The following is a 13,027-nucleotide window of genomic DNA, read 5'->3' as shown; positions in this document are numbered from 1 at the left end:
CGCAGGCCGATGCCACCGGAGTTATTTGGAGTCGATCTCCACGCTGATCAAAGCAAACGGGGCGCCGTGATTTTTGCGAAGAGGAAAACAAGTCCGAGACTTGGACGGAACTTTTGGGTCAAGGACACGTTCCAGCAGAAGGGGGGAAGGGGGGTGATGGCCGGAAGAGTGACGCGAGGAGAGCAAGTGAATGAGAGGTGGAAATTCTCTTTGGTTATCTCGCCGACGGCCTGGATGCCGTAAGCCAGCCCTGAATAGGCTGAATTAGTGGCGGCCGTCCGGGCTGAAAGAATACGGGCGAGTCAGCTGCTTTCCCGCACAGGCGCTCTTTCACCCCCCCCCCCCATCTCTGGGTCGCTGCCTGACTCAATGTTGCTTTCTGGCCCTCTGTCCTCCCCCCTTTTCTGCCTCTCAGCCCATTTTCTGCTGCTGGTCGTTGAAATCGCTCCGTGGTTCCCGCCCTTGTTTTAGGCTTCAGATTCCCGGTAATCCCATTAAAAAAAATCAACCAGAAATGTGATTAAACTGCACAACTAACAAATCAGCTTTCTAACTTTTTGAAATAGCATCTTCTTCCGGGAACATATTTCCCTGGAAATAAGGCCTTTATTTTCAGAGATGAACAGGCCTCAACGGCCTCTATCGACTGCGAGTTACGGATCTGAACGCCTTCTTACCTGAGTCGACCTCGGCCCTTTCACGCCGCCACATTGATTTGTTCTCAGATGACGCTTTTATCTGGAAATCAGCTCAAATGCACCAAACTCTACTCCTCAAAAGGCGTGGATAAGCTCTCAGATGTGAGGGCTGCGGGTCAAACGCTGGTGGAGAGCAGATAGGCTTGTCTCCTAGCCGCTAACAGCTAACAGCTCAATTCAGGCTCTCTGTGGGACCCCCGGAAACATGGAGCAGATACCGACACTCGGCGTTACATCAGTAATGAACTGACCTTTACATAATAGTTCTGATCCGGACCAGTTCCAGGATCAATCCCTGACCATTTTACCTCTTGATGGCAAATATTTGTGGCCTGCGTGCGAATTCCCTGCGCCGCGGGAAAGCAGGAGGGAGAATTTCAGAGCTTCCGCCTCTCCTAGCTGTTCTATTTCATGGTTGATGGGCACGTCTAATATCCACGCTAGTTTAATTGGCTTAATTGATACATTTTCACGCTGAAATTGAAACCAGAGCCATCTAAAACAGGAGTAGAAATGAATCTATTGACTTACGTGAGTAGACATACTGGTGCTTTCTTTCATGGCTTATAGGTCTCACTTTATGATAAACACATTTGTGTGCATATAGACTGCTAGCCTAGTCCTTGCTAGCCTACCACCTCACAAACGAGTCCTCCTAACTCTCTGCAGCCCGCCCACTGGTAAAATGAGGCTCCTACAGGCCGTTCACATTCACATTAATTTGCATAAGATGGCCTCCTCTGTGTGGAAAACACTCCCCTTTCACCCCATAATTCTGTGCCTTATTATGAGATTTCACATTCGGAACCTTTGATTCATGGTCAGTGGGACTTATTTTGAACTGAATAAATAAAGTGTCTTGGATGTAGTTGAACGCAGCCTGTAGTTTACCGGTGTCGTCATATACTGCAGTAAAATGACCAAGATTACTATTAAAATTTCAAATTTCACCATTAAAACTGTGTTTGATCGCCGCACGGTTTCCGCCAGATTAGCCGTAGCTGATTAGCCAGCCTGATTAGCTATATCGGATTGGCCGATATTTAACATTTCATACGATTCATATGATCGCACGTAACGTTTAACCCACCGATTGGATCGTGGCGTCATTGTCGTTTTAAAATTTTATCCGTCCCTTTTCAGTTTAACTGCACTGACATGTTTGTTGCAATCTTGCTAGCAATGAGTGACACATTTTTTAAAAAAAAAATAAGCGTTATTGTCCATCACTTAGCAACAGGCTCAAACACAAACGCCCCAAAGACACTTTACCACACATTTAAACCAATGAGACGTGAGTGTTTGCTTTAAACAAAGCAAAATAGACCTTAACCTTTTCACCTCAGTTGGTTTGGGGACAAAAACCTTCAAGAATTGGCAAAAAGTTAAAAGAACACAACATGGTAAAGTGATTGTAGTTGGTGCAAAAGCACATTTCAACAATCCCAGGATAATAAGGACGATAACTTTGGCCACAAATGTCGCCAATATCCGATCTCTCCTGATGCCAGAGTGGAGTCAGCGACGTGTTTGGAAATTCTTTTACCGCTCGGTAACAGACATGAAAATCAGGCCTCTGCTGTTAGCTTATCTGTGGAAGACGGTCGGAGCGCCTGAGCGTCCTGTGAGTGTTTAGAGAGAGGACAATGTTGTCTCTGATGGACGCTACCCAAAGATCTGATGGTGGGGAGACGCTGTCATCGCTCGCAACACGAGTAGCGACAAGATGAGGACTGCGTGAGGACGGGCGTCCTTCTTTCTAAGTGAACTTTGGTTCCACCTCTCAGAAAGACCAAAACACTTGCACAGCACTCTGGGAGTGGCGGACGATAAAAAGCTCTTTGTTTGTCAAGGACCGGTCTCATAAAGGAGGTAGAACCAGCGCTGGCTGGCTGCACACCAAGAGAGAAATCTTTCTCTCTTTATTTTTGTTCCCAAAATGTGCACATGAGATCTCCTTCTGAGGAGGGTGGGAGGGTCCACGCAGATCAGGTGAGGGGTAAATCATGTGACTAATCAACCGCGTGGGTTGCGTTTCATAAAACCACTACAGTACAAATTAGAAATGAAGTAAAATTAGTCTCTCTTTTTTCCTGGAAACATTTGGGAACAGACGCTTCTCATCCACCTGGAGCACGCAAAGCTCCCTGTCCAAGTCTAACAAGGCTAACTCGGAACAAATCCGTTGCACCCCAGCTTTGGTTGTTGTTAAATACGTTAGAATTCATAGTAGCAACCAGCTACTATGTGGATGTTCACATTAGCTTATTACCGCTAGTCCCTGGCTCCCTCTCCGGGTGTTTATCTATTTTTTAGCTAGTTTAAGCACGATCCTGATGGTAGCTGTTTCTGTGGCACCGCTGTGCTGATAGCCGTGCGGTGCACTCACCGTCCCATCATCCACTCTCACGTCTGGCTAAGAGGATGCTGACCTGCATTTGGTGAAAGGTGCCTTTGTGAGAGTGCGGTAAAAAGCACCACTTTTGATTTATTATGCATAGAGAATGAATTATCCAAGCTAAAGTCATTATTTCACACTCGCGGGCCTTTTCTTCAACCTTTATTACACTTCCTGTTGCAAGGCTTTAGTGAATATTGAGGCCACTGGACACACATCACACTGGAGAGGCTCTTTTATTCAGGACTAAAGTGAATAAACTCCAGATGGGACTTTGGTTATTAATGATTAAGATGAGCTATATATGGATTCATGGAAGCGGAGCATCACCTGACCAACCTCTAATACGCAGCCCGTAGGAATCCTCTTGGGTCAGTTTTGCCCAGTTTTCCAGCTTCTTACATCTTTAATAAACCAATTCTGGATCTTCTATGATGTCGGTATATTAGCATTAGCGAGGAAACTGAAAGTGAAACTAAAAGTAAATCCACCTCTGCAGATTTACAGTGAGCTAGAGCAGGTGGGAGGTCACCGGATTGGCTCCGCCCCCAAGGGGTTTCGTCTTGGAGGTCATGTGGTGGATGGGTGTGAGCCCCCCCCCCAATAGGGGAATAAAATACTTATTTACCCTCCTGTAGTTTGCATCAATCCTCTTTCTGGTGTGTTCAGCTTTTAAAGCAGGCTCTCATAATGTGTGTGTGTGTGTGTGTGTGTGTGTGTGTCTGCAGGGATCCGCTCCACTGGAACGTCCCTCCAGTTTCACCTCGTCCAGCACGTCGCAGCCTCGGGATCGGCACAGTTTCGTTCAGGAGCATTTCCAGGCTCAGTACAGGTAAGGGAGCATATTCCCGGTTTCCTGTTGAGATCCAGATGTCTGACTCACCAAACGGGAAGCAAAGTCACCAGGAAACCAGCATCTCATGTCGCACCGATCTCTGGACCCCCCCAGCAGACGTGGGGACGGACCCGTTTACCCTCCGTCGGCCGGGGGCCGTGCCCATTATCAGACTGGTTCCCATTTCAGTCCAGGCGGCTGGAATTGGGAACCAGTGGGGGGAGTTGAGGACTGGCTGGAGGGTTCCAGTCGTGTGCTGCCCCCCTGGGGTTCGTTTCATCATTGCACGATTCAATTAGATAATTAATGTCTGTCCCCAAAAAAGAAAATGATTTCATCCTTTAATTCACCGCGGGGCTGCGACTGATGCCTTTGTTTGCCTGACTCGTATTCCTCTAATTAGCAGTGCTGTTTTCTGTTTAAAGGATCATAAATCTTGCATCCCCCCTCCAGGGGGGGGTGACTCGCATCTGCCAACTAATTAATGAATAATCGCGTCTCATCCTGTCAGTTTGTCTGTGAGATACAGGTGAATTCTGTCAGTGTCAGTCAGGACTGGGACTCGCCACTCGCAGGTGGAAACCGCCACGGCCAGATGGTCACATGACGCCCGCTGCTTTGGCCTTTTCTCCTTCCGAGTGCGTCTTCTGTCGTCCTCCATGTTTGTCTCAGCGTGGCCTCGTCCTCTCTCTCTCTCTGTCTGTGTCTCTCTCTCTGTGACTCTCTCTCTGTCTCACTGTGTCTCTCTCTCTGGCTTCCTGTGTCTCTCTCCTGTCTCTCTGTGTCTCTCTCTCTCTCTCTGGCTTCCTGTGTCTCTCTCCCTGTCTCACTGTGTCTCTCTCTGTCTCTCTCTCTGTGTCTCTCTCCCTGTCTCTCTGTGTCTCTCTCCCTGTCTCACTGTGTCTCTCTCCCTGTCTCTCTGTGTCTCTCTCCCTGTCTCACTGTGTCTCTCTCTCTGGCTCCCTGTGTCTCTCTCCCTGTCTCTCTGTGTCTCTCTCTCTGTGACTCTCTGTGTCTGTGTCTCTCTCTGTCTCTCTGTGTCTCTCTCTCTGGCTCCCTGTGTCTCTCTCCTGTCTCTCTGTGTCTCTCTCCCTGTCTCTCTGTGTCTCTCTCTCTGGCTCCCTGTGTCTCTCTCCCTGTCTCTCTCTGTGTCTCTCTCCCTGTCTCTCTGTGTCTCTCTCTCTGTCTCACTGTGTCTCTCTCTCTCTGTCTCTCTGTGTCTCTCTCTCTGGCTCCCTGTGTCTCTCTCCCTGTCTCTCTCTGTGTCTCTCTCCCTGTCTCTCTGTGTCTCTCTCTCTGTCTTTCTGTGTCTCTCTCCCTGTCTCTCTGTCTCTCTCTCTCTGTCTCACTGTGTCTCTCTCCCTGTCTCTCTGTGTCTCTCTCTCTGGCTCCCTGTGTCTCTCTCTCTCTCTCTGTCTCTCTGTGTCTCTCTCTCTCTGTCTGCATCTCCTCCCACGTCGTCCTTCGTGATGCCTTTTATATCTCGCCATGACGGCCCTCTGAGGGATTCTGCAGACTTGTCTGATCTGAATAAATGTTTGCGATTAGAGTGGGGCCCGTCTCCTGGTTGGGGCTGCCAGCAGGGGGGGCCAAGTCGCTCGTGTCCCACTGTTGTCGCTCAGTTTGCTGGATGTATTTTTCATGAAAACCTCTTAAATCAACATTCAGGATCGTTGTTGTTTTGCTTCTTACATAGAAATATATGAGTCGCTTTGATGTGCGCACCTTTCATCTATCTGTCATTCATATTTTAATTCCGTCATTTTCTGGTGACACGTTTTCAAAGTGGGACCACAAACCGGGTCCCGGAGCCGGAACGCCGTGTTCTCCCGATCCCTTAAAGGCATCGTCTTTATGAAGGATTGTAATCTTTCTCAGCTTCAAAGATTCTCTTCAGGAGCTCCCAGGTTTTTTCCTGACCTCAACCTCAGAAATGATCATTAGCTCATGTTTCATGGTTTTTGCTCTGTCTGTGTGACCTTTTGACCTCCCACGCACGCTGGTTGAGCAGAGGCAGCACGAGGGCGAGAGCTCGGCGTCCTCCCGATCGGTCACCAGACATCTGTGGAGCGGACCCGCAACCGGGGTCAAAGTCCCGCTTCTATTGCTGAGTCCTGTCAACTTCCTGTCGGCCACTCAGCAGAACACCGAGCTACAAGTTTATAGTAGCTTTTCACGCTAGTCGCCTACAGACTTTAATGAAATAAAGCCGTTAATGAACACACGAGTAATGGGGGCAGTTAAACAAACCCCCAAACTCCTGACGCCATCAACGACCGTTTCCCGTCTTACCACGACTGGGGTGTTTGTCGTCTGTACGTCACATCTGTCCCGTGTTCCAACCGTATCCCGAAGCAGTGCTGCAGGTGGAGTGGTGGGGGGGGGGGTTCTGAGCCGCTCAACCTTGTTTTTGATGGGGAAGGGCAGCCGCTGCTGTGCCGCGCATGTTCACTTTTGAGGTTCAAGCTAAAGGACGGCGGTCTGACACCTGAGCAGCGAGCATCACGGCGCCCGCCGCCGTCTGCCAGACGCCCGCGCGCCGGGCGGGGAGCGGAAAACCTGTCAGTCTTTTTAAGCAGTTCGGCGTGCTTTCATGTGAAATCAAGTGTGGACACTGGGCCCTGCACACACACACACACACACCAGGTGTGTGTAGGAAAACAGGCTGTTGGGCTGCTGTGGCGAGTACACACGGGATCGTTAGTCAGCCTGGGAAGAGTGTTGGAAACGGCCCAACTGGCGGAAAAGATAATGAGACAGGGAGATGATGCAACCGCAATCAGGACCTTCACGTGCACGCACAGGTGGAACCCGGAGTTTATTGATGTAATCCGATTCCTGTCTTTGTCCCAGTCCAAGTTCACCAGGAGAGAAACCGCAGATGTGCGTTCAGCTGAGGGTCAAAGTGTCCGGCTGGTGAACATGGAGGATCCGCTGACCTGTATGACCTCAGAGATCCCTGCCTTTGAAAGGGTTAGGGTTGGTAGGGGTTAGTAGTCTGGGTATTCCGTGTCATGTTAGCAACCTGATGCACCGTTGAGCCTTTAAGAGTCCATTTTAGTGCATCGAATGCAAATAATTAAAGGATTTCACTCTCGGTGGGATGTGTTTGGCGCCCTCTGCTGGTGGCCACTTCCCATATTGGTCCTGGGTGTGTTTTGTCGTGGAATAGATTCGATGACCTCTCTATGTTCCGTGGTGATGTCACAGTCGGTAAATAAATCAACGGGTCGTTTCTTCGAGGGTGCGATGCGTTTGTGCGACACATTGGGCCCTTTGGAATGTCAGGCGAGACTTAAAGGTGCTGCAGGACACGCCAGCCACATTCCAGGTACAACTGGCCACCTATCGGTGGGGGTCCAGGGCTTATTGGTCCACGTCCTTGACAAGTGCTCCCCCCCCCCACTGGTTTCTCTTTCAGGTTTTAGGCTGTCCCGCTGACAACCTTCTGTTCCCTTTTAATCTGGTTTTCACCGAGGCGTGCACTTTTTCACTCAGCACTCTTTGCTCTCTGCTCTTACTGAAACTATTTTTGTCCTCCTGTATTTTCTGCCTTTGAACGCCCCCCCCCCCATCCTTTCTTTCCCCTTCATTCCCTTCTCTTTTGACTTCCACGATTCAGTTGCTCTTTTTTGATTAGCGTCAAAACTCCCGTGGTTTTCTGGTCCAGTCATTTCAATAATGCCTCGGTATTACTGCAGCATACGTCTTACTATTATATTGCTTTTAAACATGACGTCAACCTCACTAACATAGAAATTTGATGTTCATCTAGGTTCCCAATGGGTGCCCAAAAGTGGCGTCACCTGACAACGGGTTAGGGTTAGGGTTAGGGTTAGCAAGCTAAGCAGGAATGTTAGCAATAAAATGCTCTCTCTCTCTGTCTCTCTGTGTCTCTCTCTCTGTCTCTCTGTGTCTCTCTCTCTGTCTCTCTGTGTCTCTCTCTCTGTCTCTCTCTTTTTTTTCCCAGGTCTTCGTTGACTTGCCCTCATTGCCTTAAACAAAGCAACACTTTCGACCCGTTTTTATGCATTTCCCTGCCGATTCCTCTACGGCAAACCAGGTGACGTATAACACACTCAACATATGAAGGAAAAAATCAGGTGTAAACACACGTCCTGGTCATTCTGGCACCAGTTTCACACACAGCTGGAAATGCTGCTCATCAAATTTAGTTGAATTAAAGACGTGCTTAAGGCCAATTTATGTTTCTGCGACTGCGGAGCTTCGTATGGCGCCAATGTGACTTTTATCGTCTTCTTGGTAAAAGGTGAGGTCGTTTCATTGGCTCGCAATTTAAAATAGACAAAGAAGCGGGTCATAAATGCATAAATGACGACCCCCATCTGCGTAGGAAGCGCGTTCACGTGGCCGACCAGCAGAACGAGGCCTTTATTCAGCCCGTTTCATGGCCGATACCCGCTGGAGACGCATCGCTAACATGGCTGTGATTGTTCAGGACACTCGCTGTAGGATGAGGAAAGGGCAGAAGTCTGTCCTGCGGTGATGAATGTTGGGCCGTCGGTCCCTGAGCAAACACTTTTTGTGTTGCTTTCATTTTTAACCACACCAGAAGCTGCGCGTCAGCAGACTGTCGGACATATGGTGAAAAACAAGAAAAAAGGGAGAAGTGCAGCAGACGTCTTTTTTTAATTGTGATTACAAAGGCAGATTCAGGAGCTGGACGCATGGCTGTGACGAGCTCGGATAATCACCTGGGGAAAAGGTTACATTAACTGAACCACTGGAAACATCCCATCTTCAGGCATGCAGATGCTGCTGTCCTTCTCATTGTCCCGCTGCAGCTCCCCCAACAGGATACCTGAAACCCCCCCGGTCCGAGGTCTGAGCTCTGGACGGGTCAGGGTTGGGGTTTGTGCTGCGTCGTCTCATCGTGTTGTGTCGGATTTTACTGTGCAGTCACTTGCGTGAGGCTTGTCCATCAATTCACGCGCGGCGCCTTAGGAGTGCACGCTAGCTAATCTGCAGTCGTTCCGTTCAGCGTTTCAGCTTCCTCCAGTCTGATAAGAGCTTCCCTAAAGTGGGCCCGGAGACCAGTATTTCCCCAAGCAGCGTTGGCGTGTAATTAGCAGCAACAAGTGTAATTAATAGATAAAATTACACAGCTCTTTGCGACAGATAGCATTTCTTTAATGAGGAAATGCTTTTTCTACCTTCAGACATTTTAAGATAACGTCTGTTTCTAATTCCTCTGCAGCATCTCTCCGCACCACTCTCGCCTGTTAGCATCTCGGCTCTGACCATCCCATCATGTCAATAAAATCTGCTGGGCTCCTTCGCTGCTGCTCAGCCTCCTCTCACCCTGATGAATGCGTAGAGAGAACCAGGGGAGGTGTCGGTTGTCCTCCTAAAACGAGAACTGTTTACCCCACAGGTCCATGTGTGTGACGCTGGTGTTCAACACAAAGGGTCAGAGGTACCTGAGGGTGGGGCTGGCTGTGCCTCTCTTTGGGTCTGTGTCCAACCTGAGGAGCATGGTGGCAGAGGAGGGGAGCATCTCATCAAATCAGGTGCATATACACGCTTATATAGCCAAACACGGCTCTGCGTCACGCCTGTATTCTGAGCGTAAAGTCACGGGAAAACCTTCCAGCATCAGTTAGGTCAGACCTTATACCTGGCAACCACTTTACTTTCAGTATTTAAGCTAACGAGCACCTGAAGAACTCTACCAGCCACCTCCCAAAACCAAACATTAAAACCTTCTGTTGTATCAGCGCGCCTCCGCGCTGTTTCTGAGGTGCTGTGTGGTCAAACAAAGGGGCACGTGAGTCCGTGCACACTCGGGCAGACCACTGCATGACTGATCCGATTAGGAGAACATGGAGAACTCTGAGAGTGTCACACCCACCAGATAGCGTGAGAGCATTCGGAGGAGTTTCTGGTTTCTGGCCGTGCATGTTTGTGCAGAGGATGTTTCAAAAGGGGGGAAAGCATGAAAAAACACCTTTGTTTTTCCTGGTTTGGGAGCTTTTATTCTTCGTTTGGCCCCCTCTGCAGGTCATCCTGGCAGAGTTGTACTCTTCGGGGTTTCAGCGCTCCTTCTCCGACGAAGACGACCTGACGGCCATCGCCGACAGCGACGTGGTGTACGCCTTTCAGGCTCCTCCCCTCCACAGCCATGGAAGCTCCGCCTCTTCACACTCAGGTAAGAGCTCCATCCTTGGGGGTGCTGCTGTTGTCTGTGCTCGGTTCCTTTTCAATTAAAATGTCTGTTATTTTAATTATCTCTTCTGGAGAAACTGCTCAAAAAGCCAGAGAATATAGTCAATGTCAGACATAGTTGGGCTAATTTCATTTCGACTTTTCTCAGTGTTTTTGTCACTCTTACCACAGAATATCCTTTTCATGCCATTTTTATGCACACACACGTATACAAACCCTCAAAAATGACCTTTGAAAGTCGCGGGGACCAGATAAAAGGGCCCGATTTCCCCCAAATGTCCTCCCGTTGCTTGTGATAATTGATCGTTACGCTCCTGACCATGTAGCACGTATTAGAACTCGTTTACTCAGGAAACCTTAATGGCAGAGTGAAAACAGCCCGAGTCCTTCCAAATCTTTATAACAGAGGGACAAAAGAAAGAAGCATCCGTAGTCTAATATCTAAGGCAAAAGCCTTTTTTGCCTTAACCTGACGTGTCTGAACGAGGTTCCACTGACTCGTGTGTTCATTGAGAGTTTAAATGACCTCAGATTATTCTCTTCAGGCTGTTTTAGGCATCAGCTTTCTCAAAAATGAAGCCTTCCCGACTCGTTCTGTTACTCCTGAAGACGATTGATATGCATAATTCACATGTGTGCACAAAGTGCTCATGAAAAATGAAGAGTCTTCACCGTTTTAAGGGGAAACAATACTGTCACTTCAACAGTGTTACAGTACCGAGGGAGCACACGCGAAAGACCCCTGCGATGTGAGGGATGAGAGCACACACACACGTGCACGTGCACGCACGCAAGCACCAAATGAGCTAATGAATTACCCTTGAGAGGCTCATGAATATCGGCCTAAAGAGCAATATCTCTCTCTCTCTCTGTCCTTCTTTGTCTCTCTCTCTTTCTCTCCCTGAATCACACTTAATCTCACTGGTAAATGTGACTTCCATTCAATGAGATTCATACAAATGTTGCATATAGCGACACGCCAGCGTTCGTTTTAAGCGGTTTTCTTCCTCGAGGTTTAATTGAAGATGAAATGCGGCGCCGTCTCTCTCCGTGGTCATGGCGTCGTTAAAGGTGTTAACTACATTTTCTGGGTTTGTGGAGTTGGGCGCCATCCTCCATGGTGTTGCCTTTTTTAGAAAAACAAATCTGGATCAGATGTTGAGACTTTGCATTACTAATTTGGGCTCAACCCAACCGGGTTTGTTTCCAGAGCTTCCTCCAAAAGACAACTGCTTTAGCATGCATGCAAACCTCTGTTTGCTAGTGTCAGAATAATGTATATGTTAAGGGCATGCATGTACCACATCTCTGCAGAGCTGTAGGGATTCTACTAATCCTTAATCCTTAAAATTCTCCTAATGTCTTAATCAGGTATTAAACTGAGGTCTATTGTCCATTCCTGGAAAACTGGCATACAGAATTTAGAGCTAGTTGGGAGAGGGGCTGAACTAAGGTGTGTTCAAAAGGTCAATAAAGTTTCACGACATTGAACCAGCCAAGAATCTTAAAGAGCCCCGTTGTTAACTGTACATGAAGTACATACAATGCTGCTGCCGTCTCTGGCCGAGGTAAAAAGTGTTGCACTATTGCTAGCTAGCCACACAAGTGTCACGCATACCTGACAAAATGGGCGGAGCAAGTAGACATCCAGGGATCTCATGCTCAAGAGCTGGAGCAGTACTTGGCTGGCGACTGGTGGCGTTTCACAAGCACACAAGAGTGCAAGTAGGGACGAGTGTGCTTATCGAGAGACGGCCTTTGTGTCGTTGAGGACAGTAAGCAACAGGTGCAACACGGCTGAGAGGACACGGCAGCACGCGGGGAGAAAAACAGTCTCGCAGCCAGAGAGCGTTGGGGAGTCAAAGTGCTTCAGCACCAGCAGACGACAGCAGATTATCACCACGCGGAGGTTGGAAGCGGGGTCGCGGCTTCATCATCATCCCTCCCCCCTTGTCTTTTGAGCCTGAAAATGATGTTTTTGCAACACCTGTGTCATTTTTCTGTCAGCGTGGGGACTTTGCAGGTTTCAAACCTTTTTTTTTAAGCATCTTGGCTGCATATTGTTCAGCCCACCATTTTCCCCCACTCATAACGGACGTTTCCATGCCAAAACGTTGCTTCTCTTGCATATTCCCTGTAAAATAAATGCTGCCCCAAGTGTTGGGAGGGAGAACTGCACGGCTGCGCTGATTCATTTTCAGTTTTTCAAATGTTTTTAGCAAAGCTGGAATAGAGAACATGAGTAGGAAGAGGCAAATGCTGACTTAGCATTGGTGCTTTAGAGCCATTAATGTGGATCAATGCCAAACTGGTCACCATAATAGTGTGTCAGAATGAGCCCCCTCCTGAAACAGCCCTCTCTGTTGTCATGACTTAAACATCCCCAGACTTCATTGGTAACCATAGATATCAAGCTGGAATCACTCCCAGACGCCGCAGAGAGATTTCATTTAGAGAAAAGAGGAGCTCCCATGAAGGAAAACAGAAAAATCAATCGCTATTTGCACATAAATGGAGGGATCCCGCTTAATAACAGTGCGCCACGAGAGAATTCCTGCTTGGAAAGATCCCAGGCGCGCTTCCGTCCACAAATCTGAGTGACTTTCTGTCCTTGAAAATGAATAAAATAAATAAACACATTTTTTTTCCCCCAAGATAATTGCAAATTTCTGTGAGAGTTTTTGAAATCATGGGAGAAAGACGGGAGAAATGCAGACCACTTCCTCTTAAAGGGTGTGGAAAAGGTTTTTTTGGTTGTTTTTAGATGAAAACTATTAGGGAATTGAGCCTGGATGGGCTGTCATCAGACAGCATGAGCAGCCTCAGAAGCCTGGTGCTGATGGATCCCATTAACCCCTGAGAGCTCTCCGTAGATGGAGGGTGGAGGTGTGTGATGTGTCAGTGCACGAG

The 13,027-nt window shown here is 48.3% G+C and overlaps 1 protein-coding gene across 1 annotated transcript in view; it reads left to right on the top strand.

The window, feature by feature from the left end:
- usp43a (ubiquitin specific peptidase 43a) overlaps positions 1 to 13,027 on the top strand; it is a 40,550-nt gene that overhangs the window by 12,797 nt on the left and 14,726 nt on the right. The window contains exons 3-6 of the mRNA XM_057034592.1: positions 3,825 to 3,928; positions 7,902 to 7,994; positions 9,327 to 9,462; positions 9,953 to 10,100. Of these exons, the coding sequence (XP_056890572.1) occupies positions 3,825 to 3,928; positions 7,902 to 7,994; positions 9,327 to 9,462; positions 9,953 to 10,100 (481 nt within the window). The remainder of the gene's footprint in view (positions 1 to 3,824; positions 3,929 to 7,901; positions 7,995 to 9,326; positions 9,463 to 9,952; positions 10,101 to 13,027) is intronic.

This window comes from Takifugu flavidus, chromosome 6 (genome assembly GCF_003711565.1).
Source record: "Takifugu flavidus isolate HTHZ2018 chromosome 6, ASM371156v2, whole genome shotgun sequence".
NCBI lineage: Eukaryota > Metazoa > Chordata > Actinopteri > Tetraodontiformes > Tetraodontidae > Takifugu > Takifugu flavidus.
This window is presented reverse-complemented; position numbering and strand designations above follow the sequence as displayed.